We start from the raw sequence: 27,906 nt of genomic DNA on the forward strand, positions 1-27,906 counted from the left end.
ATTTCAATATAAATTAGATTAAAGTTAAGAAGAACACGCGTGGAAAAATACGAAATAAGCCAGATACTTAATTCTGAAATCGGAAATGTCTGTTCATATTAAAACTTAAATTAACGGATCATTTTAATTTCCTGCAACGATATCTATTCATACTACACACGAACACTAACTCCGATCCTAATTAAGAAGACAAAGACAAAAAAAGTCTAAAGTCATCATTAACAACTTGTGAACGAACGGCCGGTACGCTTCTTTAATCAGCACAATGCAGTTTGGAAATAGATTTTCGCACCTTCATTTAATTATATTCCAGATAAAAATAATAAACAAAAGGTATTATAAATATGCATGAACTATAACCATTTGTAACTAATTAAATCCGTTTACACACAATAGAAACGCAATTTTTCTACATATAGAGAGAGAAATCGAGTGCTTTTCGGTCTTCATATGAAATGCTTTTCGGTCGGTATATTGCCGATATTTACCTTTTTGGGCAAAATGTAGTATAGACATACAATCATATAACCATTAATAACTAATTAAACTCTATAACACACACAAGAAACGATATATTGCATATATATATGTATATATATATATATATATATATATATATATATATATATATATATATATATATATATATATATATATATATATATATATATATATATATATATATATATATAGAGAGAGAGAGAGAGAGAGAGAGAGAGAGAGAGAGAGAGAGAGAGAGAGAGAGAGAGAGAGAGAGAGAGAGAAATTGAGTGCTTTTCGGTGCTATTCGGTGCTTTTCGGTGATTGTATGCACCCTTTTTTTTCACTAAAGACGAATCGGTCTGAGTCGAGATGGATTTAAATATTTGACTGTGTTCACGACTTCTTTACCTATCATATGAGTGAACCTTTTGAAAAATGCATTTGTTTCGTATGTAATTTTTATTTTCCAAATTGAGATTCGATTCACATCAATATATCGAATACTGCAAAGAACCACTTTGACTTTACTTTCAACAACAACAACAACAACAAGGGATCTTGTAATCTAAGAGCAAAAATGATTTTCGTTAAACATTCGTCATTTAGATGTACGTTTTTGAAAAGCGTGGGAATATTGTTGTTTTCTCCGCCGTTTGTCCGTCTGTCTGTCCGTCCTGGCCACTATCCGCTCCTACACAATAAGCACTAGAACCTTGAAACTCGCACACATGGTATCTATGAGCATATGTTCGACCCTGCACTTTTTGGAATTTTGATCTGACCCCTGGGTCAAAAGTTATGGGGGTTGGGGTGGGTCCGGTTCAGACATTTTCACTCATTTTTATGCCCCCAGTATGGTGCACTGGCCATAACTTGCAATATTGCAGATAGCAATAAAATTAGCAACTTGATATTTGGCATGCATATGTATCTCATGGAGCTGCACATTTTGAGTGGTGTAAGGTAAAGGTCATCCTTCAAGGTCAAAGGTAAAAAACAAATCCAAGGGAAGTAATAACCTTTAAAGGGAGGTTAGTAATGAACCTGCCAATTGATAATTTTTTAAAGTGGCGCAGGAGGGGGCATTGTGTTTCTGACAAACACATCTCTTGTTTTATGCTATTTTACATTAACTTCTTCATTTCTTCACCCAGTCACTTCCAATTGATACTTAACATCTCTTATGACAATACGGTCAATATCAACTAAACTTGGCCCCATTACCAACCCTGGGGTGCCCCCTGGGTCAAACATACGGCGTGGGAATACACGTTGGCCTCTGCAACGCCATTTCTATTAATTTTTTTATAATAATTAGCGTAAATGATCGACACCCTGAATTGGTCATCAATTTGGAAGCCATGTTATGCAATATCAATAATCTGTCAAATGTTGTTTGACTGAAATAAAGTGTTTTATTGTAAAACAAATAAACTATGAGAATTAATATTGAAGTCAAACATTTATATTCAATGAATTTTCATTTTATTTGATGAGTATTAGAAATATGCAAAAACTTTTTTAGTCATTTGTTCCTTCTATATTATAAAATTGATTTATTTAGACGAAAAAATTGTTAAAAAACACACAACTGCATGCATTTTTCAAGGTTCAAGATACAATCGAAAGCATTATTAAGCTTGCTTAATTACTGGACAAACACCCGCCACCTGGGGGGGGAGGGGGGTCACACTTGGTCACTAATGTTTATGACACTCGTGTTGATAGTTAGAATCTGTCGAACAAATGGCAAATTAAACCCAGGATTACATGTGTCGACACGCATGAACACTAGTGCTGCAACAATATACCGGTATATTGAAAAATATCGCTATACGCAATCCGCATATTGTATTGCGATATGATTCTCATCATACCGGTACGAAAATTTTACAAAAAATTCATTCACATTTCGTCCAGAAAAGCCATCCGAAATAACGATATCAAGGTAAACAAAGCAAAGCGGTGTTAATAAATTTAACGTAAAAATAGCATTCTTAAAAGTGTATTTTAAGGAGTAGCGTTGTTACATGGGAGCATTCGTTCGATGCTTTTGAACAGATTATCGTTAAATTAATTGCGCACAACTGTAAATGTTTAGTTCGATTCTGAATTGAGCATTTTTAATTTGTAATTCGATTTTCTGAAACACGCTTCCAAATTTTAATGCTTACGCGACAATAAAAAAATAGCGTCAAATAAAAAGTGCTTTATCCTTTGACTCAATAAAAAGCGCGCGAAAATTATGCAGACATGTAGAACGTCGCATGGAAAGTATGGGTGTATTTTGTGTTGTATAAAAACGGGAACATCACGTCAGGCGAATTACGTGTGTTCAGTGAAAACAGAAACGGACTGGTTGGACGTTATTTCATCACATCTTTAAATAGTAACAAATGCCATAATGTTTTTGATACTTAAGAAAATTTGTGAATGTTTGTGTTTCTTGTTATTCTTGAGCACATTTATAGTAAATATTTACCAGAATTTGCTTTAAAAGTGGAATATACGGGATTATCGGGTAATTGGCAAGTTATAATTCTGGTACAAGTTAGCAATATATTGCGATATATTGCAATACGGGTTTTTGAACTGACAATATATCGCAATACAGTTTTTGCCGTATTGTTGCAGCACTAATGAACACATGCACATTTTTTTAAAGTGGGTATGCAAGATTTTTATATGTGTTAAATTGTGATATATTGATAAACAAATGTTACAATAACACAAAATAGGCAAGAAAAATTATACATTGAAGACGAATTTCATAAAATGCAGCAAAGACAAATAAGCGCTCTGAGCCGATTGTGACTAAGATATTTCGTGCATATTTTCCTACAATAACTGAAGCATTCGTCTTTTTATTAAGAACCAAGTTAGTGTTTGTGTGTCGTATGAATAGATATAATTGCAGGAAATTAAAATGACCATACAACTAAATTTAGATTCGCATCTTACATGCATGATATACATGCAGGCGAATTTGACTGTACAGACATTTAGAATGTTGTTCATTGTGAGATTGAAAAATCATTTGGAACATTTTGTTCACCATCATTGGACGGTGTGTCATGCGAAAGAATTACGTCGATATCTGCAACATCAAGGTCACACATTGAGTTCAAAGGTCAAAAATGGCCATAAATCATCTTGTCCGGGCCATAACTATGTCATTGATTGTGAGATTTTAAAATTACACTGTACATTTGTTCACACTACCGGTAATTGGACAGTGTGTCATGCCAAAGAATAACATTGATATGTCAAAGGTCAAGGTCACACTTGGAGTTCAAAAGTCAAAAATGGCCATAAATGAGCTTGTCTGGGCCATTACTACGTGTATGTCATTAATTGTGAGATTTTAAAATGACTGTACATTAATTTTGTTCATGGTCATTGGACGGTGTGTCATGCGAAAGAATTCAAGTATTGACCCCAGTGACCTCAAACCTCATATAATACCCTTGTCTGGATGGGATCTCAATTAAATCAAATTTAAGATAGAAATTAGAAATATGTCTCACATTTAAAGTGATATTATCGGCATTTTTCACTGTTGAGATGAGCTGAAAAGAATTAACAGGTCAAAAGAGTAAGTTAAAATGTGGTTACTGACCAATTATTTGCAACTCATCTTGCTACCAGTTGTTTATAAAAATATATTTTATATTTGATTTTTACGTGACTGGTGAGTCCTGTAAGCCGAAATGATCCGTAAAACAAAATTGTGTCTTTGTGTTGTATATATAATGAACGAATCTGCACTAAAACTAAATTGAGTAATACATCGGACATGCATGATCAGTTGTCAAACGTAAGTACGGTCGATATTCAAATGCATTATTTTTCTCTTTCCGGGATAATGTTTTAGTATGTTGATGCTGCATTAACAAATATAAGTGTATATGAAGTGAAAACACAAAAAATAAACAATGGTTGCGATAGACATCTATAAACTGTTAGATGCCCATAATATCACTTTAACTTATTTAAGTGCAGAATTTTTTAACATTTTTTTATCATCAAAATTGACAGTATTTGATTAAAAATGTTAGTGCTTTTGTGTGTGCTGAGTATGCAGACTGAAATTAAATACCGTGTTCAGGTTTTCCAACTTGAGAACAAATGTCCAAACTATTTACATAAATTGTCCATATTTTTTCTTGTAAAATTATGGCATGCATGCTTTATGAAAATATTCATTGTTTTGATAGGTCATGCAATTTTTTATTTGACAAAAAAAACACATATAAACAAAAAATACCAAGTAATGCTTGCAAATGAAGAACAAGGTATCTGCAACAAGATCCAGGGATTAAACCTCTTTTATTTGGAAAAACAATCAAAATGAAGGCTCTAAAATGTTAACCTCTTGGCTATTCTGAGAAATATAAATTAAAATATTCTTTCTTTATGTTATGCTAGTCATTTGTGTGATTTCACCAATTTACAATATCAATAAGTCACTCTGTTAACACGTATCCATAATCTTTTTTGTGTGGATAATGTGCTTTGTTTGTCAGCTGTAAAACTCCCCAAATATCACATTATTCTTTCTTATAGCGTTGAGATGGTGCCAGCTAAGGTTCTATCACACACTGCGTAGACGTTATGGAGACGTCACTAGCAATCATGCTGACCAGTATTCAGATGCAACGCCTGCGGAGAAGCGTGAAGAATCTCAATCAAAAATGAGCATGCCTCGTTTCCAAGCTGTTGAAAGAAATCCTGGTAATCTTGTTGTTTGATATTTCCATCCCAATTTAACATTTTATTAGCTCGGCTGTTTTTAGAGAAAACCCGAGGTATTGTCATAGCCAGCTCGTGGTGTCATGTTCGCCGTCCGCGTTGTGCTAAAACCTTAACATTTTGTCAAGGTTTTGAACATTGGCTCTAAAATCAAAGTGCTTCCACCTACAACTTTGAAACTTCATATGTAGCTGCACCTTGATGAGTTCTACATGCCACACCCATATTTGGGTCACTAGGTCAAAGGTCAAGGTCACTGTGACCTCTAAAAAAAAAAAATCTGACAAGCTTTCATTTCTTAAAAAATGCACCCGCAGCCAAGCATGGCACCCGCTATGCGGTGCTCTTGTTTTTATATATTTGGATGATGTGTATGTTCTTGCATTTAACATTTATATTCAGTGTCGCTCTTGCTGTTTTAAAACACTTGTACAATATTATAATATGAGTCGCGTTCTGAGAAAACTAGGCATAATGCATGTGCGTAAAGTGTAGTCCCAGATTAGCCTGTGCAGTCCACACAGGCTAATCAGGGTGGACACTTTCCGCTTTTATGACATTTTTGTTAAAATGAAGTCTCTTCATTGCAAAAATCTAATTTAGGCCGAAAGTGTCGTCCCTGATTAGCCTTACGGACTGCACATGCTAATCTGGGACGACAATTTATGAGCCTTATTCTTGAAAAACTGGGCTTAATGCTTCTGCCTACAGTGTTATCCCAGATAAGCCTATGCAATCCGCACAAGCAAATCAGGGAAAACACTTTCTGCCTGAACTTAATTTTCATTTTGAAGACAATTTTGTTTAAAGAAAAATTATATAAGAAGCAGAAAGTGTTGTTCCTAAACTGTCTATGTTAACTGCACAGGCTTATCTGGGATTACACGTGAGACACATCCATTAAACCCATTTTTCCCAAAACAAGGTTCATATATGTTGTAAGGTTTTGACATTAATTTACTTAATGTTGACTTACCCGTTCCAGGAAGTGCCTTCAAACAATACCTTATGCAGCCTGACACCCCCCCAGATGGGAAACTTCTCAGAGTAGCTATTCTCGGTGCACCTAATGCTGGCAAATCAACTTTCATCAATAAAATCATGGGATGGAAGGTTTGTCCCCCCCCCCCACCCCATTAAATAAGGGGAAACTGCCACATAGCCGTCAAACTGCTTTTCTGTATTTTTTTGTTAAATTTTAAGTCTCAGCAGACATAAGTTTTCCAGAATTATTTTGATGGATTTTTAGATAACTTTGCACAAAAGTTAACCCTCAGACAATGTGTTGCATGTGCCGTCCGTCTCTATTTCAAAAGTCAAGGTCAAACTTAGTGTTTAAAGGTCAACTTTGCCATGAAACAGCTTGTATTGACTGTAATATTGTCAATCATCATGCTATTTCAAAATACCTTACCACTTATGGCTACCATGAGTACTCTGCATTTGTCTGTGCAAACTGTCACTACCTCAGAGGTCAAGGTCACACTTAGAGGTCAGAGGTTAAATTTTGCTATAAAGCTGCCTGACATGGCTATTACTTGTCATAAATTATCTTATTTTAAGATAACTTATCGCATATCATGCAATTTTAAGATAACTTACCACATATCATACAATTTTAAGATAACTTACCACAAAGTGTCCATACAGATCTTGATTTTGACTGAAGCAGAGTGTTCAGACAAAAGTTGAATGTGTGCCACATGAAAACATGTTTTTTCTTTCAAACAGTAAAATTCACCAAGGCTCGGCAGGTAAAGGGGCCCCTTGCATTTGGCAGGTCCTTAGTTTCAACAGGAAACAATGTTTTATCACTTAGAACAACTGCTGTGTTACGCATGGATATACAAGTGTTAATTTTATTGTTGAATCATTTAGCTCGTAATATTTGACACTATATTGTTTTTCTTCAGCTGAATTCTGTGTCAAAAAAGGTGCACACCACGAAGAAGAACACCAACTCAGTGTTCACGGTTGATAATACTCAAATTGTAAGTATCTCATATATATTTGAGCCTTGTTCTGGGACAATTCGGCTTAATCCATGTGCATAAAGTCTTGTCCAAGATTAGCCTTTGCAGTCAGGTTGGCTTATCATGGACAACAGTTTCCTTATCATGGACAACAGTTTCCTTATCATGGACAACAGTTTCCTTATCATGGACAACAGTTTCCTTATCATGGACAACAGTTTCCTTATCATGGACAACAGTTTCCTTATCATGGACAACAGTTTCCTTATCATGGACAACAATTTCCTTATCAAGGACAACAGTTTCCTTATCATGGACAACAGTTTCCTTATCATGGACAACAGTTTCCTTATCATGGACAACAGTTTCCTTATCATGGACAACAGTTTCCTTATCATGGACAACAGTTTCCTTATCATGGACAACAGTTTCCACCTAAACAGGATTTTTTCTAGAAAGGGATTTACTTAAAACGAAAAATACCATACAATCGGAAATTGTTGTTGCGGACTACCCTGTGCAAACTGCACAGGCTAATCTAGGAGAACACTTTACGTACATGCATTAAGCCCAGTTTTCCCAGAACAAAGCTCATATTTAATTTTAGATGTTAGCAACTTAGTGTTTAATTATCATTTTGTTGGACATCAACATTATTCAAGTGAATTGTTTCCGAATATAATTATTACTCACAATTTAAAAATATTTTTATCATATTGCTATTTCGCATTTTAGATATTTGTTGATACACCAGGGGTCATAACTGATGCAGCGAAACGAAGGTAAGTAAGAAGTTCAAATGATTTATTTCCCTTTTTGCAGTCTGCAAGGCTCCTTAAGGATGATACTTTTCACTTTTATGGAATTGTTAATTGAAAGGAACTCTCTCCAGTCTAGGCGGAAAGATTTAAACCTGATTATTTGTACTGCACATGCTAACCTAAACACATTCATTAAGACCTGTTTTTCTTAGAATGTGGCTCTATTAAACTATTAAAGAACCGTCATGATAAACGCATTAGTTATTGTAGCGGTATCTGGATGATAGTTATATAGTTATAGTAAATGAGGATGAATTAAAAATCCCATTAAACTAACTCATATTTCCTGTGAAACATGTTCATCAACAAAACCGAGTTTACATTAAGTGTAAAACCAAAGATGCATACTTTTGAATGACATTTATTTTAAAAAAGAACACTTAACGATGTTAAACAAGAGTCAACAAAATATTTTAATTGCAAACATCAAGTGGATACTTCAGTCCAAAAAGAACCCGAGAGTAGTTTAGAAGAAGCAGATTTGGGTAAGGTTCTAAAACTGAAATGAAAGACTTTGGGCATAAATGTTCTTTACAAAATGTAATGAATAAGTCATTTGTAAGTGTTTTTCAAACTCAATGGAATTTAAAACCTATTATTTAAACATTACAAGCCACTTGTTTTCTGTACTCAAAGAAGGAAATCAATGTTGTTTTTCTCAATTAAGTAGTGACAGAGCCTAGTATTTTGAAAATACATATAGTTCTAAAGATCTCCAAGACATTGAACAGTGAACTGCATGTGCTAAAACGCACCGTGCCATGTTGTTACAAACTTACCCTTTCTGTGCAAACAACAAAATGTAACAAATACATAATGTATAGAGATGAAATCTGTTATAATATTTACACAAAATGTGAATGTTATTTAACTTTATTTTAGCTGTGTTTCTTATCATTTTACATATGCTATGTTATCAATTTAGTTACATCAATTTGGAACGTTGTTTTTCAATAAATCTGACATCATTTGCTTTTATGTTATTAATTAAATGGAGGCTGTATTCTTTTGATATGGTTAGATGACGTCATTTATAATTGGAAGTTAAACATATAGTCCTCAGGCATTAACTTTAAAAATACAATTTAAGAAAAAAGAAACCATGTTAGAATCTGAATGATATATTTTGTATCAAAGCTTGTTGTCAAATAACCTATTGTCAAGAGTATAGATGCTTGTTATCAAATTACTAGTACTTTGCTCTCTTGATTTAATTTCTAAGCATCAATACTCCAGACAGTGGGTTTTCAACAACAAACTATGATTGAAAAATATTTAATTATGTCCTCATCAACTTCGCAAATACACTTATACTAAGTGATACTATATATTGATGAAACATAAAGATATGTTTTTTGTTAACCATTTATCGATTATTATTGTTGTCAAAATTGCTTTGCACTGTTACACTTACCGTAATAAATGTAAGTTTTGGGACACTTAAAATTAATTAAAATTAAAATCAGAAAAATATTAAAATACTACAGGTGTCCGAAATTTTAGAGACAAAAATTAAGGTGTATAAAAATTAATATATTGAAATAAAAGCAATAAATAAATTTAATTTATTGTAATTTGTTTTTCTTTTTAACCAGGTTTTCTGAAGGAAAATAATGGTTATTAGATGGTTAATGTCAGCGGGCGGGCGTAGGAAAAATTCTTCCGAGCGCAACTCCTCCTTCATTTCTCAACATATTTCAATGAAACTTTCATAAAATGATTGTCACCAACTGCCCTGGTGCATATTGTAGGGATTTTATGATTTGGTCGAAATCAAAGTAGCCATGACAAAAAAATAGATTGAATTTGACACAAGGGGGTTACTAGGAACAATCAGTAACAATGCTTATTTTGAATTGTCTCCCTTTATCAGACTTTTTTTAAAACTTGAAAAACCTGGGTGTTTTTTTGACAATTTTGTCCCTTTTTCTGCTTTGAAATAAATACAACTGAACAGCTTTGCTAACACTTGTCTGAAATGATACAGAACAAAAAAAGTAAAAAACATAAAACATTCTGCTTCCTTTATAAAACAAAACTGTTGCAAATGCTGTTGGGTGATTCCATTGTTTTCTACCGGTATACATGGTTAACTTCCCAATTAGGCGAATGTAACTACTTAATGATGCTAATTTAATGGTCCATTGCCCTCAGGCATTCATCTGCCAGGTTTTATGCACTTAATCCGGTTGTAAAAATCCATCCACGAAATGTCACAAGATAATCAAAAACATGGCCGAAGTATATAGAATAGCGCTGTAAAATATACCATCCAAAAATGTACAAACATTAAATATGGACAAGAACCTGTAAGAGTCACAAAACAATTACTATTTTTGCTGAAAAAGAGGAATTCCAAAAATTTAGATTGTCCGAAAACTAAGAATAATTACAGTATTTCTATTTACCACTCATTGGGTTAACTATTCCAGTGGGTGTTGTGGTTGATGGCTCGAACAAGTTTACCAGGAACACTCTTCATCCGGAGATCATCAAAACACTTCTGCTCTACAGGAATGTGCCATCCTTCCTTATCATCAACAAGGTTAGTTTGCTGTGCGCTGTCATCTGTCATATGCGGCCAGCAGAGCTCGAGACCAGCCTGCGCTATTGCACAGACAGGTCAGGAGCGACCCTGTCCACTTATAAGACCACAACAAGCCTGTGTGATGTTGCTGACAGCGTAGCTCAAGCATACATCATGTCATAAAACACATGTTTAAATAACATGGCTCCAATTTTTGTTTCACATTCTTTTGTGTGTAGTTTATGATTTTATTATATGCTTTAACTTGTGTTCCATGTAATACAAGAAACCTTAAATATTCTTATCTCAAACATGTGAAATTTCTAAGAAAAGAAACTCAGTATTAAAATATTATATGAAGTGCCAACTTTTGTCAGATCTTACTCTTATATGTTTGATTTTCATAATTGTCTGTTTCAGTAATTGGTTTAGTCATAATTAAAGTTGATAAAAGAAAAATAAATCTTTTCCAGAAACAACTATTATCAAATTGGAAATGCAATATTTGGAGTAACATTCATTTTTGTTTTAATAATTTCCAATTTTATTCTGAAACTCAATTTGATGTCTTAATAATTTAATGTAACGCTTTGATATTGTACATACAAAAATATAAGTGATTTAAAAACGATAATTCACTGTTTAAAACGGTGAACAATAACTGAAAATTATTGATAATGTTCCCTTTTTAACTGAACAATTAACTATGTCCTTTTTTATGTCATTGAGTAATTATGTCCAAGAAATACTCCAGTTGTACTCTTAAAAAAGTATATAAAAGGTGAAAAAAGAATAAAAGAAGAAAACAATTTTTATTTGTATTATGTAGATTATCAATTTTTATTTAATTTTCATTATACAAATAAATATTTTCATCTGGGGCTGCACCACTGGTGAAAATATTAATTTCTCTGATAACTGTAGAATTAAATTCCACAATCCAACAAAGCAACAAAATACTCTCTTTTTAGACGCACTCTGGGAGTTAAATGCATAAAGTGTCCCCCCCAGAGGAGTCTGTGAAGTCCTCACATATTAGCCTGTACAGTCTGCACAGGCTAATCCAAGACAAATCTTCACATGCATTAAACTCCGTTTTCCCATAGTGCGGCTCATTTATTTCAGGTGGATGAGGTTAGTCAAAAGTATGTACTTCTCGAGGCTGCTCGTCTTCTGACTGGCGGCCTGATTGGAGGCAAAAAGTTTTCAACCAGCTCATACACCAAGAAAAAAGAGATTTCTTTAGAGTCCTTTAAAAAGCATCCACCAAAAATGTTCTCTTTCCTGGAGTCTAAATATGGAAAACTGGATGCAAAACATGCACAGTCAGGTAAAACACTGGATGCAGTGAGTAAAGGTGTAAATCAAGAGAAAGAAGAGGTGGATAAGTTATTTAATATCAGAAATGTGATGGAGAATGAAGAAAAGTTAAGAAAAGATGGGCAGAGGATGACGGAAATTTTATCAGAAGTTTCGAAGAAATCATTGACTCGTTTGACCAACCAGCGGCCAGCCACTTTGAAAGACTTACAGAACCAAAGACCAGCCACTGTGAAAGACTTACAGAACCAAAAGCCAGCCACTTTGAAAGACTTACAGAACCAAAGGCCAGCCTGTTTAAAAGACTTACAGAACCAAAGGCCAGCCACTTTGAGAGACTTACCTAACCAACAACCAGCCACTTTGAGAGACTTACCTAACCAACATCCAGCCACTTTGAAAGACTTACAGAACCAAAGGCCAGCCACTTTGAAAGACTTACAGAACCAAATGCCAGCCACTTTGAAAGACTTACAGAACCAAAGGCCAGCCACTTTGCAAGACTTACAGAACCAAAGGCCAGCCACTTTGAAAGACTTAGCTAACCAACAACCAGCCACTTTGAGAGACTTACCTAACCAACATCAAGCCACTTTGAAAGACTTACAGAACCAAAGGCCAGCCACTTTGAAAGACTTACAGAACCAAATGCCAGCCACTTTGAAAGACTTACCTAACCAACAACCAGCCACTTTGAAAGACTTATCTAACCAACAGCCAGCCACTCTAAAAAACTTACCTAACCAACAGCAAGCAACTTTGATAGACTTACGTGACCAAGGGCCAGCCACTCTAAAAGACTTGCATAACCAACAGCCAGACACTTTGAAAGGCTTGTGTAGAGGTGATAATTTATCTCAAAACAATGTAGATTCAATGAAAACTCTCACTTATGACTATGAGACTTTTTCAACAGCAGTTGAAATTAATGAAGAAACCCGTGATAATTTGTTTCAAAATGATGCAATGTCAATTGAAACTCTAACTGCTGACTATGAAACTTTTGCAAAACCAGTTGAAACTAATGAAGAAACTTGGAAAACATGTGATAATATTGAAAATAATCTACTTTCCAGATTGAACAAATTAAAGATGTTACAAAGTAATGAGGAACTTATGTTTGAATACACTACTGAAGATGGTGGTTATGAAATTAAACATGCTGGCATAGACAGTAAATCAAATGTAGAAGTGATTAGCACTGATAAAGAATTCGATCAATGGAATACAAACATTATTGAAAAACTGGAGCAGGAAAATGTAGACACAACACCTGAAGGATTGGTTAAGGAATCAGCAGAAAATGGTTTAGTAGTTCAGGATAAATCATACCAGTCAGATTTTCTTACACAATTATTTTCCATTAGATACAAAGAATATTCAATTCCACGAAGGTCAGACAAAGATAGGGAGGAGGAAGAATGGAGGAAAAAAGTGGCGGAAGCGACCAAGGCTGCCAAAGACATGACGAAATGGCCCCATTTTGAGCGAGTGTTCATTACGTCCTCCGTATCTGGAATAGGCATTGATGATGTGAAGGTATGGGTCTGACTAGTATTTTTTCACCATTTTGGAAATGATTATGGAGATATTTTGATTAGGAAATGTTGTGTCGTTATGACTGAAAACTGGGAAATTTATTTGTGTGTTTTTTTTGCTGGTAAATACTATAATGAATGAAAGTGGTTTTCACTTTATATTTGCTAAGGTTTAACTCATCAAACATGTTCGGAAGATGAACTGAATGATTGTTGCAATTTATAATTTTTGTATTCTTCGTAAATAAGAGTTGTTGACTTTTAGTTATTATGTTCCCCCAAAATTTATTTTGGGGGGAGCATATAGGCGCCGCTTTGTCTGTCCGTCCATGTGTCCGTCCGTGCACAATTTTTGTCCGGGCTATTTCTCAGCAACTAATGACCCGAATTCAATGAAACTTTATGGGAAGCTTCACTACCAAGAAGAGATGTGCATATTATCAGCGGGTTCTGGTCGGGTGATTTTTCACTGCATTATGGCCTTTGCAGTCTGCACCACAGGTACTTGAAAAAATTTTTTTTTTGATCCTTATATGTATAATTTATTCTTTCATTAAATATATATAAGGACCCACCATTTTTTTTCAAGCACCTGTGGTCTGCAAAGGCTAATCAGGGACAAAACTGTGCTAAGACTTGATTTTTGCTAAAAAATACTACAAAAAGTGTTGTCCCGGATTAGCCTGTCCTAACTGCACCGGCTTATCTGGGATGAAACTTTATAAACATGCATTAAATTTAGTCTTCACAGAGCGGGGTTCATATCACATTTCACAGGAGTACCTGCTTGAGCAAGCCAAGCCAGCTGATTGGCAGTTCCACAGCAGTGTGGTTACTGAGCAACACCCTTATGAGATTGCACTCTTGGTGACGAGGCAGGCTCTACTAGATCACATAGCCGGGTGGGTCCCGTATAAACTGCAACCGGTATGTACCGTTCTGCTTGCGGAAAGTATTTTTTGTTCGGTTCAAAATCTTATATAGCCTCGCTTTGGGAAACTAGGGCTTAATGCTTGTCAGTTTTCCCAAATTTTTGTCCCTGATTAGCCTTATATGGACTAAGTTTTTTGACAACCGGTATATCTGTTCGCTCAACCCTTTCCCACTCAGAACCAAAGTGAAAATAGTTAATGCAACCAGCATAAAACCAGAACAGCCTTCGAGTAACTCACACGCTATTCAGGTTTTATGCTGTATGCTACTCATCAGTATCTTAGGTTGGGAAATGATGCCTACATTACAAATCTGTTCAGAAAGGATTTTTAATTTAATTTATTAAGTGACTGAAAAGAAGTCAAATTATATGTCTGAGATGTAAAGGATTAAGAAAAATCTAATTGATTAACGCTATTAATATGTGTATCGTTTTATGTGAATATTTATCATGGCTTGCCAAAATGTCTCTCTCTTGTTTGTCATGAGTGTTAATTAACTGTTAAGGGTTATCAAATGTGGATGTAGTATATTACTGTCATTTGAAGTCAGATTTGATGTAGGTACAATGTATTAATTTCAAAGTTTTATTTTCTCTCAATAATTTATGGTCAAACAAACACCATTTTGTCTAGTGGACACTTTTGATTTTAGATCAAATAAAGAGTGGCTTTGAGTTTAACATAATTTAAGGAAACTATTGTGAAAGTTAGCATGGTTTGCTGGAGAATTAATAGGGTAACACAAATTACAATTTCTAAGTACTAGAGAGTACATGTACATGTACTACATTATCATTATTTTACGACTGCAACGATATCAATTAAACAACACATTTGTTCAGTTGACTAGTTTAATGACATGATAAAAATATATTTTGCCTCCCAATAAACATCACACAAATGAAATCGAATGTACATGTATAAAGTATTCACTAACAGATATATATAATATATTATGCAAGTAAAAGAGTGGGATATAATGGCCGCAGTGTTAACCAGAAACAGCCATTGGTAACCACGAGCCCCGAAAGAGTGGATGACACACTCGTGGAAGTTAGCCGAAAGATAATTATGCCTACCGGGGATGGAAGAGCACACGTTGATGTGAAGTAACAACGCTATAGTAGCAACACCCCCTACCCAAATAAAAATGCGCTTGATCATCAAGCGACTGGGCAAGGAAAAACCATTTACTTGATTGGGCTAGACCTAGCTCTACCAGTCGCTTGACCTCTTAATAACCATGATCGCTACATTTGCGATCACACTTAACTTGATCGCTCCACTTGCGATCACACTTTATTTGATTGCTACACTTGCGATCACACTTAACTTAATCGTTACACTTGCGATCACACTTTACTTGATCACTACACTTACACCTGCGATAACACTTTTACTTATCACACTTTTACTTGATCGCTACACTTGCGATCATATCACTTTTTATACCAATGGTCACTTGACCATTACACACTTTTTAACTCGGACATTTAGTACCAATGGTCACTTGACCATTACACACTTTACCAATGTTCACTTGACCATTACGCACTGTTTAACTCGGACATTTAATATCAATGGTCACTTGACCATTACACACTTTTTAACTCAGACATTTAATACCACGGACATTTAATACCAATGGTCACTTGACCATTACACACTTTTTAACTCGGACATAACTCGGACATTTAATACATCTCGGACATTTAATACCAATAACCGCTATACAAGTTTTTTCCCTGCGGCATTGCTACTATATTTAAAGCTTAACCTTTAAATTAGGTCGATATACTACGCCTGAAATCCAGAGTCCATTCGAGCCAATGTGTTGATTCATTGTCGCTCAGGTTAGCTTGTAGAGATAAATGTTGTAGAATAAGTACGCATGCCCCTCCAATCCCCCGGCAAACAAAATTTTCCGCCGCTGCGGCAGAATCATATAACAAAAACATTTTAAACATTATTTCTGTAAGATATGGTAACGCATTGAATTTGTGTATCTTTAACTGTGGACCTCCGACCAGTCTCGATATTAATCAGGGTGCAGTGGGTGGGTTTTTTGACGATCATAACACCAGCACAGGCAGTTAACAAAATGCGGAATGACGTCATATCACATTGTACGCAAATTGCATAATTATATAGTACTAACGATCTCGACCAAGGCAATCCAAACAGACAAAGTAGTCCGTAAACGTATCTATAGAAACCAGAAAACAACAATTGTTTCCGCGAAAATAAATGTTATTAATTTATATTCAGATATTAATAAGTCTTATTTCAAACTGCCATATTTATAGCATATATGCTGATGTTTTAAATCAGGCCAACATGCAAGATATATCTTTATCATTTCAGAAATGTAAGATTCAGTCTATGAATTAATTGAACTTTACTAAGCTTACACAGTTTATGATGGCGACATTGCATATTATTTAAAATTACTTTACCTAGCAAGGCATATCGATTATAAGTTTTAAGATGAAGATTAAGATAGTTAGTATTTCACTTTGGGAGGTCTACAAGACTGATTTAATAAGAGAACAGGATAGAGCCGTGTATGATTTAGTAACAGTTTTTTTCACAAAATATGTCACAAAATGTAAGCACAAGGGATCAGAATAGCACTTCTAATATACTTTTTACGGCTAAAGTGCAGAGTATTTTTTAAATTTTACTACTTCGTAACATCTTGGTTTACTGAAAAATAACTGTAAAATCAAGAGTTGATTGTTTCCTTTAAGCTTACTTACCCCTTCATTTTTGCCCCAACCCTAAAGTTTTTTTTAAAAGAATAATTGTTTGTCCCTATTCACTAAGTTTATTATCTTGTTTGCAGTAATTTTTATATACTTGATTATATTATTCAATTTTCTTTCAAATTAACAAAAAAAAGAAAAGTGGAGTATTAAATAAAATATAGTAGGATATCTGCATGTCATTGCGTATTCTTGTTTAATTTGGGAATCTTAACAAATGTACAAAACAATTTGTTTAGCCAGCTTTTATTTGTTTTTACAGATGTCAGTGGAAACATGTGACATTTCCTTTTGTCCTTATATTAGGTGACATCATACTTTTCTTATATTAGGTGATATCATACTGTCCTTATATTAGGTGATATCATACTGTCCTTATATTAGGTGACATCATACTGTCCTTATATTAGGTGATATCATACTGTCCTTATATTAGGTGATATCATACTGTCCTTATATTAGGTGACATCATACTGTCCTTATATTAGGTGACATCATACTGTCCTTATATTAGGTGATATCATACTGTCCTTATATTAGGTGATATCATACTGTCCTTATATTAGGTGATATCATACTGTCCTTATATTAGGTGATATCATACTGTCCTTATATTAGGTGATATCATACTGTCCTTATATTAGGTGATATCATACTGTCCTTATATTAGGTGATATCATACTGTCCTTATATTAGGTGATATCATACTGTCCTTATATTAGGTGACATCATACTGTCCTTATATTAGGTGATATCATACTGTCCTTATATTAGGTGCTATCATACTGTCCTTATATTAGGTGACATCATACTGTCCTTATATTAGGTGATATCATACTGTCCTTATATTAGGTGATATCATACTGTCCTTATATTAGGTGATATCATACTGTCCTTATATTAGGTGATATCATACTGTCCTAATATTAGGTGATATCATACTGTCCTTATATTAGGTGCTATCATACTGTCCTTATATTAGGTGATATCATACTGTCCTTATATTAGATGACATCATACTGTCCTTATATTAGGTGATATCATACTGTCCTTATATTAGGTGACATCATACTGTCCTTATATTAGGTGATATCATACTGTCCTTATATTAGGTGATATCATACTGTCTTTATATAAGGTGATATCATACTGTCCTTATATTAGGTGATATCATACTGTCCTTATATTAGGTGATATCATACTGTCCTTATATTAGGTGATATCATACTGTCCTTATATTAGGTGATATCATACTGTCCTTATATTAGGTGATATCATACTGTCCTTATATTAGGTGATATCATACTGTCCTTATATTAGGTGATATCATACTGTCCTTATATAAGGTGATATCAAACTGTCCTTATATTAGGTGATATCATACTGTCTTTATATTAGGTGACATCATACTGTCCTTATATTAGGTGACATCATACTGTCCTTATATTAGGTGATATCATACTGTCCTTATATTAGGTGATATCATACCGTCCTTATATTAGGTGACATCATACTGTCCTTATATTAGGTGATATCATACTGTCCTTATATTAGGTGATATACTGTCCTTATATTAGGTGATATCATACTGTCCTTATATTAGGTGACATCATACTGTCCTTATATTAGGTGATATCACACTGTCCTTATATTAAGTGATATCATACTGTCCTTATATTAGGTGATATCATACTGTCCTTATATTAGGTGATATCACACTGTCCTTATATTAGGTGATATCATACTGTCCTTATATTAGGTGATATCATACTGTCCTTATATTAGGTGATATCATACTGTCCTTATATTAGGTGATATCATACTGTCCTTATATAAGGTGACATCATACTGTCCTTATATTAGGTGATATCATACTGTCCTTATATTAGGTGATATCATACTGTCCTTATATTAGGTGATATCATACTGTCCTTATATTAGGTGACATCATACTGTCCTTATATTAGGTGATATCACACTGTCCTTATATTAGGTGATATCATACTGTCCTTATATTAGGTGATATCATACTGTCCTTATATAAGGTGATATCATACTGTCCTTATATTAGGTGACATCATACTGTCCTTATATTAGGTGATATCACACTGTCCTTATATTAGGTGATATCATACTGTCCTTATATTAGGTGATATCATACTGTCCTTATATAAGGTGATATCACATTGTCCTTATATTAGGTGATATCATACTGTCCTTATATTAGGTGATATCATGCTGTCCTTATATTAGGTGATATCATACTGTCCTTATATTAGGTGATATCATACTGTCCTTATATTAGATGATATCATACTGTCCTTATATTTGGTGATAGCATACTGTCCTTATATTAGGTGATATCATACTGTCCTTATATTAGGTGATATCATACTGTCCTTATATTAGGTGACATCATACTGTCCTTATATTAGGTGATATCATACTGTCTTTATATTAGGTGATATCATACTGTCCTTATATTAGGTGACATCATACTGTCCTTATATTAGGTGACATCATACTGTACTTATATTAGGTGATATCATACTGTCCTTATATTAGGTGATATCATACTGTCCTTATATTAGGTGATATCATACTGTCCTTATATTAGGTGATATCATACTGTCCTTATATTAGGTGATATCATACTGTCCTTATATTAGCTGATATCATACTGTCCTTATATTAGGTGATATCATACTGTCTTTATATTAGGTGATATCATACTGTCTTTATATTAGGTGATATCATACTGTCCTTATATTAGGTGATTTCATACTGGGATGTGCACGATGACAACAGTCTTCACGTCTCTATCGACCTGAATGTGAGCTGTAAAGAACACATGGTAAGTTGAACATATTCAAGCTGATTTTTAATCCAAAACTTCTTGGCAAAATGTACTTGGTGAACAATTTTATGAAATTTTCTGGTGATAATAACTGTTTGGATATTAAAATGTATATATCAAATGAAATAATTTCAGAATATTGGTGATAGACAATGCTTGTTAAGTTGTTTTATGCTCAAGACCAATACATGACAATGTAAAAAGTTGAATATAACCTTGGTTTCAAGTAAAGCACTTGCATTTTTGCTAGGTACATCACATTGAAATACATGGCATACTTGAAACAAAATATTTTAAATAAAAATTTAGTTTTTTTATGATTGGCTGTTTATATAATGATCAAAGGCAGCAACTTGAAACTTACTTAGTAGCTAGATTTCATTACTGGGATGTGCATCACACAAGAACTATAACTTTTGCTTCCTATAATTAGCTCACCTGAGCAGCACAACGTGCTAATGGTGAGCTTTTGTGATCGCTTTTTGTCCGTCGTGCGTCGTCTGTCGTGCGCCGTCAACATTTGCCTTGTTAACTCTCTAGCGGCCACATTTATTGTCCAATCTTCATAAAATTTGGTCAGAAGATTGGTCACAATGATATCTTGGATGAGTTTGAAATTGGTTACGTTTGCTTGAAAAACATGGCTGCCCAGGGGTGGGGCATTTTTCTTTATATGGCTTTATATGGCTATAGTAAATCTTGTTAACACTATATAAATAAAGGCCTTAAAGGCCCGGCCCTTCCCTTTGATTCATGATATAAAAAATAATTTTTTTGACATATGACAATTTTATTAATCTTGTATTACATTGTAATAAATTTATTCCTTAATATATACATTTTATTTGTATGGTTTAATACTTATGAGAATAATATATTCTAACAATTATTAATACAATAGAAAATTAATATGCAACAGGGAGCGTTCAAGATACACCCACGGACTTGAAAGTGCCCCTTTGACAAAATACTGCGCTTTGAAAGTGCCCTATTGACAATGACAAATAGCTCCCCCTGCCCTTGTCCAATCCTAGCTGGAGCACTGTATCATTATATGGTTTTAATAAACATTGATGTTTAATAAAAAAGGCAATCTTAAATGTTCACCATATGTTGTGATGATGGATGCCTTGGTTGTTTGTTTCAGAGGCAAATCATTGGCAATAACTCCGAGACTATAAGGGCCATTTCTTACGATACAAAGCAAGCACTCATGGACGCATTTCATTGCGAAGTTAAATTAAGGCTATGCATAAATGTGAAGAAACGGAGAGGAAGTCGACAATAGAACCATTTCTGTTACAAAGGAAAACTGTTATTGTTTTTAGATCATCTATTTTTTGAAAAAAAAATTATGAGCTATTGTCAACACCTTGGCGTCCGCGTTGGCGTCCGGTTAAGTTTTGCGTTTAGGTCCACTTTTCTCAGAAAGTATCAATGCTATTGCATTCAAACTTTTTACACTTACTTACTATCATGAGGGGACTGGGCAGGCAAAGTTAGATTACTCTGGCGTGCATTTTGACAGAATTATGTGCCCTTTTTATACTTAGAAAATTGAAAATTTTGGTTAAGTTTTGTGTTTAGGTCCACTTTATTCCTTAAGTATCAAAGCTATTGCTTTCATACTTGCAACACTTATTAACAATCATAAGGGGACTGTGCCGGCAAAGTTATGTAACTCTGACTGGCATTTGGACGGAATTATGGGCCCTTTATACTTAGAAAATTGAAAATTTTGTTAAGTTTTGTGTTTTGGTCCACTTTACCCCCTAGAGTATCATAGATATTGCTTTCATACTTGGAACACTGACAAACTATCATAAGGGTACAGTGAAAAGACAAGTTGCATAACTCTGGTTGTCATTTTTACGGAATTATGGCCCTTTTTTGACTTAGTAACTTTGAATATATGGTTAAATTTTGTGTTTCTATCCACTTTAATTCTAAAGTATCAAGGCTATTGCTTTCAAACTTCAAATACTTTCATGCTATCATGAGGTTACTGTACCTGGCTAGTTGAATTTTACCTTGACCTTTGAATGACCTTGACTCTCAAGGTCAAATTATTAAATTTTGCTAAAATTGCCATTTATGATTAGATTTGATTGATACTTTGACAAAACTACTCTTACCTGACATACCACAATAGACTCCACCCAAACCATCCCCCGTGCCCTCACCCCCCCCCCACAACGAAACCCCCCCCTCCCACTATAATTTTTTTTTTTAAATCATCTCACAAATGACCACCACACCCTTACACTATACCCCCCCACCCCACCACCCCCAAATTATTTTTTTTGAAACGGTTAAAAAACACAAATATTTATTTTTATTATTTAATTTTTGAAATACCGTCCAACCATCGCACCCAAGAATCCCCTCCCCCCCACCCACCCCCCCCACCCCCATTTTTATTTTATTTTATTTTTTTCATTTTTTTTTGCATTTTTTGGAAGATAATGTAATAAATGTCCACATCCCCACACTATACACCCCTCTTGACTCCACCCCTCCCTCCTTTGTGATTTTAATTGAGAGTCCCTTCACCTTTAAAAAGAAAATAGATGAGCGGTCTGCACCCGCAAGGCGGTGCTCTTGTTATATATAGCAATTACCAAAATACTACACTCAATTGTGTTGTTGTTGTTTTTTACAATAAAAAGCCCATATATATTTTTCAAGCATGTTCATTCTCTTACGATCTAACGATTTGTGTCAGAAATATGTTAACAAAATTAAAGCCACACACCTTGAAATGAAATACATGTTAATCAATACGTAAAGATGCAATTTGTAAGTGTGCAAAATTTTCATTAAATCTATAGCCTAGTTAGCAAGTAATTTATTATTTAAATTTTTAAACCGAAAGTAGGATTTCTATACGTTTATGTCCATTTGGACAGCGTGATTATTTTTAAGTTTTAAAGCTCAAAAAAGACGGATTTCTACCTTGTAACCACCAGATATATTCTCATTGGCATAGATAAAATTAAATCTATAGCATAGTTAGCAATTATTGTATTTTTTTATTATTTTAAAACCAAAAGTAGGATTTCTATATGTATACGTCCATTTCGACACAGATTATTATTTTTAAGTTTTAAAGCGCAAAAAAGACGGATTTCTACCTTGTAATCACAAGATATATTCTGATAGGCATAGATTAAATTAAATCTATAGCCTAGTTTGCAAGTAATTTATTATTTTTCAAAAGGACCCGCTTTGAAAAACCGAAAGTAGGATTTCTAGACGTATACGTCCATTTCAACAAACGCGTTTATTTTTATACGCCCGTCTATGACGGGACGTATTATGGTATACCCCGCGTCTGTCCGTCCGTCCGTCCGTCTGTCCGTCCGTCCGTCTGTTAATGTCGTACGCTACGTCAAATATCCTTTGACAGATATTCTTCAAATTTTAACACAATCTTAATATTGATAAACCCTGATCCCCTTTCGTTTTTGACGGAATTCTGAATTGTCGTTCCAGAGTTATGGGACTTTGTTCGTCAAAATTTCGTGATTTCATTGAATGTCCTACTGTAGCTCAAATATCCTTCGATGGATTTTTTTCAAATTTCAACACAATCTTAATATTGATAAACCCTGATCCCCTTTCGTTTTTGACGGAATTCTGAATTGTCGTTCCAGAGTTATGGGACTTTGTTCGTCAAAATTTCGTGATTTCATTGAATGTCCTACTGTAGCTCAAATATCCTTCGATGGATTTTTTTCAAATTTCAACACAATCTTAATATTGATAAACCCTGATCCCATTTCGTTTTTGACGGAATTCTGAATTGTCGTTCCAGAGTTATGGGACTTTGTTCGTCAAAAATTGAACAAGGTGAGCTTTTTTCTATTCCGATTGTACACTACCACTTACCCATCTACATTTCTCTTTTATTATTGGTCAAAATATCTATAACAGGTTTACTTCAACTCCATATCCTCTAAAGAAATGCATACATATACTCAAAAAAAGATATGGTATGAATGTCAAGGAGACGGCGCTCCATGCTCATGTACTTATAAAATAAACCATGTATTCAAATACAAATAAACTGAAGTAAACAAATGATTCAAAGGGTTATTTATTACCTTACTACTTCATTGGCGAACGACGGGCGTATCATGCGCTCATGGCGCAGCTCCTCAGTTTAGTTTTAGAGCACAAAAAATACGGATTTCTACATTGTTACCACCAGATATATAATAAATTGTTTTTGTTAAATGCTTTTGCCAGGCCCGTGGTATTGACAGTCACTATTGATTAAATGGTTAAGAAATAGCGGCCCTAATAATTGTTATAATTTTTTATCGTGGTGAGAGTTTATCACAGTGTTACTTTAATATTGCTCACTATCATAAAGGCGCCGTTCATCCGATAATAACCCCCATAAAACTTGACAATAGCAGTAAAAACACCGTTTGTAACACTTACACACTTCAGTGATTTCACTCTGCTTGGTCAAAATTCCTGCCAAATACCCGAATGACGAGCGCTGTGAATGGTTGCTTATCAATTTTCAATAGGTAATTTACTACGCTAGGGGGAGGAGTTTCGTCGATTCGGTCAGTTGATTGACTTTGGCGTGTACAGTAATAAACAGAAGCCACTTAGATAGCGCTGCGGATATGATAATTGGCAGATTTTAGGGCGAAGTGATATCGCCGATGCTTTTGATCTGGGCGATTAAAGGGAAGCCACGGCGATATAATCGCCCAAAACGCCCAGTTGCTTGATCCCTGATATTCTAATTGGCATAGATAAAATATGTTTCTTATTTATACTAAAATTTACTTTCATTTCAAGGTGTGTTGCTTTAATAAATGGCCCTTCTACATAATATATAAGTAGGCTGTTTATCTGGTGACATTTAATTAGCTTATGTTTTGACATATTTTTAAAAGGGAAACTCATTATACCCCCACAAACGAAGTTTAGGGGGGTATATAGCAGGGAACTTGTCTGTCGGTCGGTCGGTCTGTCGGTCCGTATTAAGTGTCCGCTCTCTAATTCAAGTAGTTTTCATCCGATCTTCACCAAACTTGGTCAGAAGTTATATCTAGATGATGTCTAGGCTAAGTTCGAACATGGGCCTTGCCGGGTCAAAAACTAGGTCACGGGGTCACTTAGTGCCTTTTAAACATTCAGCATGTTGTCCGCTCTCTAATTCAAGTAGTTTTCATCCGATCTTCAACAAACTTGGTCAGAAGTTGTATCTACATGATGTCTAGGCAAAGTTCGAACATGGGCCTTGCCGGGTCAAAAACTAGGTCACGGGGTCACTTGGTGCGTTTTAAACATTCAGCATGGTGTCCTCTCTCTTATTCAAGTAGTTTTCATCTGATCTTCACCAAACTTGGTCAGAAGTTGTATCTAGATGATCTCAAGGCCAAGTTCGAATATGGGCCTTGCCGGGTCAAAAACTAGGTCACAGGGTCACTTAGTACGTTTTACACATTGAGCATGGTGTCCGCTCTCTATTTCAAGTAGTTTAAATCCGATCTTCACCACACTTGGTCAGTAGTTGTAACTAGATGATGTGTAGGTCAAGTTCGAACATGGGCCATGCCGGGTCCAAAACTAGGTCACGGGGTCACTTTGTGTGTTTTAAACCTCACCATGTTTTCCGCTCTCTAATTCAAGTAGTTTTTATCCAATCTTCACCAAAATTGGTCAGAAGTAGTATCTTGATAATGTCTAGGGCAAGTTTGAATATGGGTCATGCCAGGTCAAAACAAGGTCACGGGGTCACTTAGTGCGTTTTAAACATCACAATGTTGTCCGCGATCTAATTCAAGTAGTTTTCATCCAATCTTCACCAAACTTGGTCAGAAGTTGTATCTAGATGAGGTCTAGGTTAAGTTTGAATATGGGTCATGCCGGGTCAAAAACTAGGTCCTGGGGTATCTTAGTGCGTTTTAAACCTCACCATGTTGTCCGCTCTCTAATTCAAGTAGTTTTCATCCAATCCTCACCAAACTTGGTCACAAGTTTTATCTAAATGAACCCTAGGACAAGTTTTAACATGGGCCATTCCGGGCCTAAAACTAGGTAACAGGGTCACTTAGTGCATTTTTTAACATTCAGTATGGTGTCCGCTCTCTAATTCAAGAAGTTTACATCCGATCTTCACCAAACTTGGTCAGAAGTTTTATGGAGATGATCTTAAGGCCAAGTTAGAATATGGGCCTTTCTGGGTCAAAAACTAGTTCCAGAGGTGAATTAGTGCGTTTTAAAAAATTGAGCATGGTGTCCGCTGTTTTTTGTAAAGACGACATGCAAATATTATGTGTCAATGCGGCATGTGGGGGTATTCGTCACGTCTGTGACAAAGCTCTAGTTTCAATTTGACTACTCGTACATTAGTTTGAGTTGTACAACCCAATGTTTATTGCAATCAACATTATTCTCTTCTTTAGGTTGCATTCAATTATTCGATTTCTCTTTAATTATTGTTGGAATTAAATTTCAACTCATCACATGTCTTAAAGGTCAGTGTGTGTGGTCTCTTACCAAGGCCCAGAAGTTCGATTGGAAGCAGACGTCACTTCTATTTGTACTTAAAAAATGCAGGTTATAGTTGGCATTCAAGCAGTGTCAATATCTTCTACAGATATTAAATAAAACTTAACATTTATGTTCTCAGTCTTTATATACAGTCAGGATATAAACTTAAAATTGTGAACATCTCATTTGCAGAATTTTTCCTCTTTTTGCACTGGAACAGTTAGGTTAAGTTTTTGCATACAAGATGAAAATCTGTAAAGGTTTTTGTGCAATGAGTACATGTATACATGTATATCTCAGTAACAACTACAGAGTGTCAATTTAAGCGTTTAAATAGCTGGGACATTATTTTATTATTATTATTATATAATAAAATTATTTATTATTTTAAACTACTGATCAACCCTGCAATGAAGAAAATGTTTTACCTATGTGTAAATGTAGGAAAATCAGGGTAAGGTTTATTTATATTGTAACATCTACTAAAATTGAATTTAATTTCAATTATGTCTTTATGTTCTTTATTGTAGGCCAGTGACTGACAAATACTTTTCCATAATACAATCGAGTAGAGAAAGCTGTAATGGGACTTTTCTTATCCAAAGATATGTTCATAAACATTTTTTTAATGATAGGATGGATGCATAAATAATTAGTTTTTTTTAACTTAAATTATGTAAATGATGATAAATATATGTGCATATGTTAGGTAAAACATTAAGACATTCCAGAATAATAGTATAGATATAAATTCCTTAGATTTGTTTATTAGAAATTATGTTCCCAATTTTTTTTTTTAAAGATTCTTTTTAATTTAAATATATGTTGAATGTTTTATAATTTATTAAGCAATTGTACAGCTGCCTGTCTATTTACATACATCAACATACAAAATATATGTTATAAGTTACTGGGCACACTTGCATAACAAACCTTATACCTAACAAAAACTGACCATAATGGTTATTTTTATTTGCAGGTGTCAATGTGGTCACTGGGCATGATATTTTCAGGCATATTAATTATTTTTAGGGCAAAAATGACTGATATTACAGTACTGTGCCATGTATAAACATTAAATTACTATGCTGTGGGCAAGGTTGTGATGATGACAGGTTCTTGTTATTGTTATTTGAAGTCAAGTCTGTGGCTGTTAAATAAAAAAATATGTAGAGAATACAAGAATACACATGTACATATTTTTAGCTGTGTTTTTCTCCATTATCCCTTGAATGTCAGTTGAATTACGGCAGTCAGTTAACCAACTAACTCTTTCTTGGGTAAGCTGGTTAACCAGTAGCTGCACATAATTATGGCAGTAAATTACAACTGCCCTACTTGAATCAACGATCAGGAGAACATGGCTGTAAAAGGATTTCATGGCCAATACCCATGCAAGTTATGTGGCCAGGC

General features: G+C 34.5%; 1 protein-coding gene and 1 long non-coding RNA gene across 3 annotated transcripts; both read left to right on the top strand.

Moving 5' to 3' along the window:
* Nucleotides 1–1,020: 1,020 nt before the first annotated feature.
* On the top strand, nucleotides 1,021–22,171 carry LOC127833476 (protein Daple-like). 2 transcript variants are annotated; one of them, XM_052358744.1, is made up of 11 exons: nucleotides 1,021–1,091; nucleotides 5,050–5,217; nucleotides 6,221–6,348; nucleotides 7,149–7,226; nucleotides 7,944–7,990; nucleotides 8,453–8,514; nucleotides 10,462–10,574; nucleotides 11,682–13,415; nucleotides 14,192–14,341; nucleotides 19,888–19,968; nucleotides 21,119–22,170. In XM_052358744.1, the coding sequence occupies exons 1-11, from the start codon at nucleotides 1,061–1,063 to the stop codon at nucleotides 21,257–21,259; spliced, it is 2,733 nt and encodes a 910-aa protein (XP_052214704.1). In that variant the 5' UTR covers nucleotides 1,021–1,060; the 3' UTR covers nucleotides 21,260–22,170. The 2 variants fall into 2 exon arrangements, with proteins under 2 accessions (XP_052214704.1, XP_052214711.1); XM_052358751.1 differs by lacking the exons at nucleotides 1,021–1,091; nucleotides 5,050–5,217; nucleotides 6,221–6,348 and adding an exon at nucleotides 6,859–6,989 and having other exon boundaries at nucleotides 21,119–22,171.
* A 264-nt stretch (nucleotides 22,172–22,435) lies between these two features.
* On the top strand, nucleotides 22,436–27,698 carry LOC127833485 (uncharacterized). Its single transcript, XR_008027442.1, has 2 exons — nucleotides 22,436–25,099; nucleotides 25,257–27,698. It is a non-coding gene; the product is annotated as an uncharacterized LOC127833485 (long non-coding RNA).
* The last annotated feature ends 208 nt before the right edge of the window (nucleotides 27,699–27,906 follow it).

This window comes from Dreissena polymorpha, chromosome 1 (genome assembly GCF_020536995.1).
Source record: "Dreissena polymorpha isolate Duluth1 chromosome 1, UMN_Dpol_1.0, whole genome shotgun sequence".
Classification (NCBI taxonomy): domain Eukaryota; kingdom Metazoa; phylum Mollusca; class Bivalvia; order Myida; family Dreissenidae; genus Dreissena; species Dreissena polymorpha.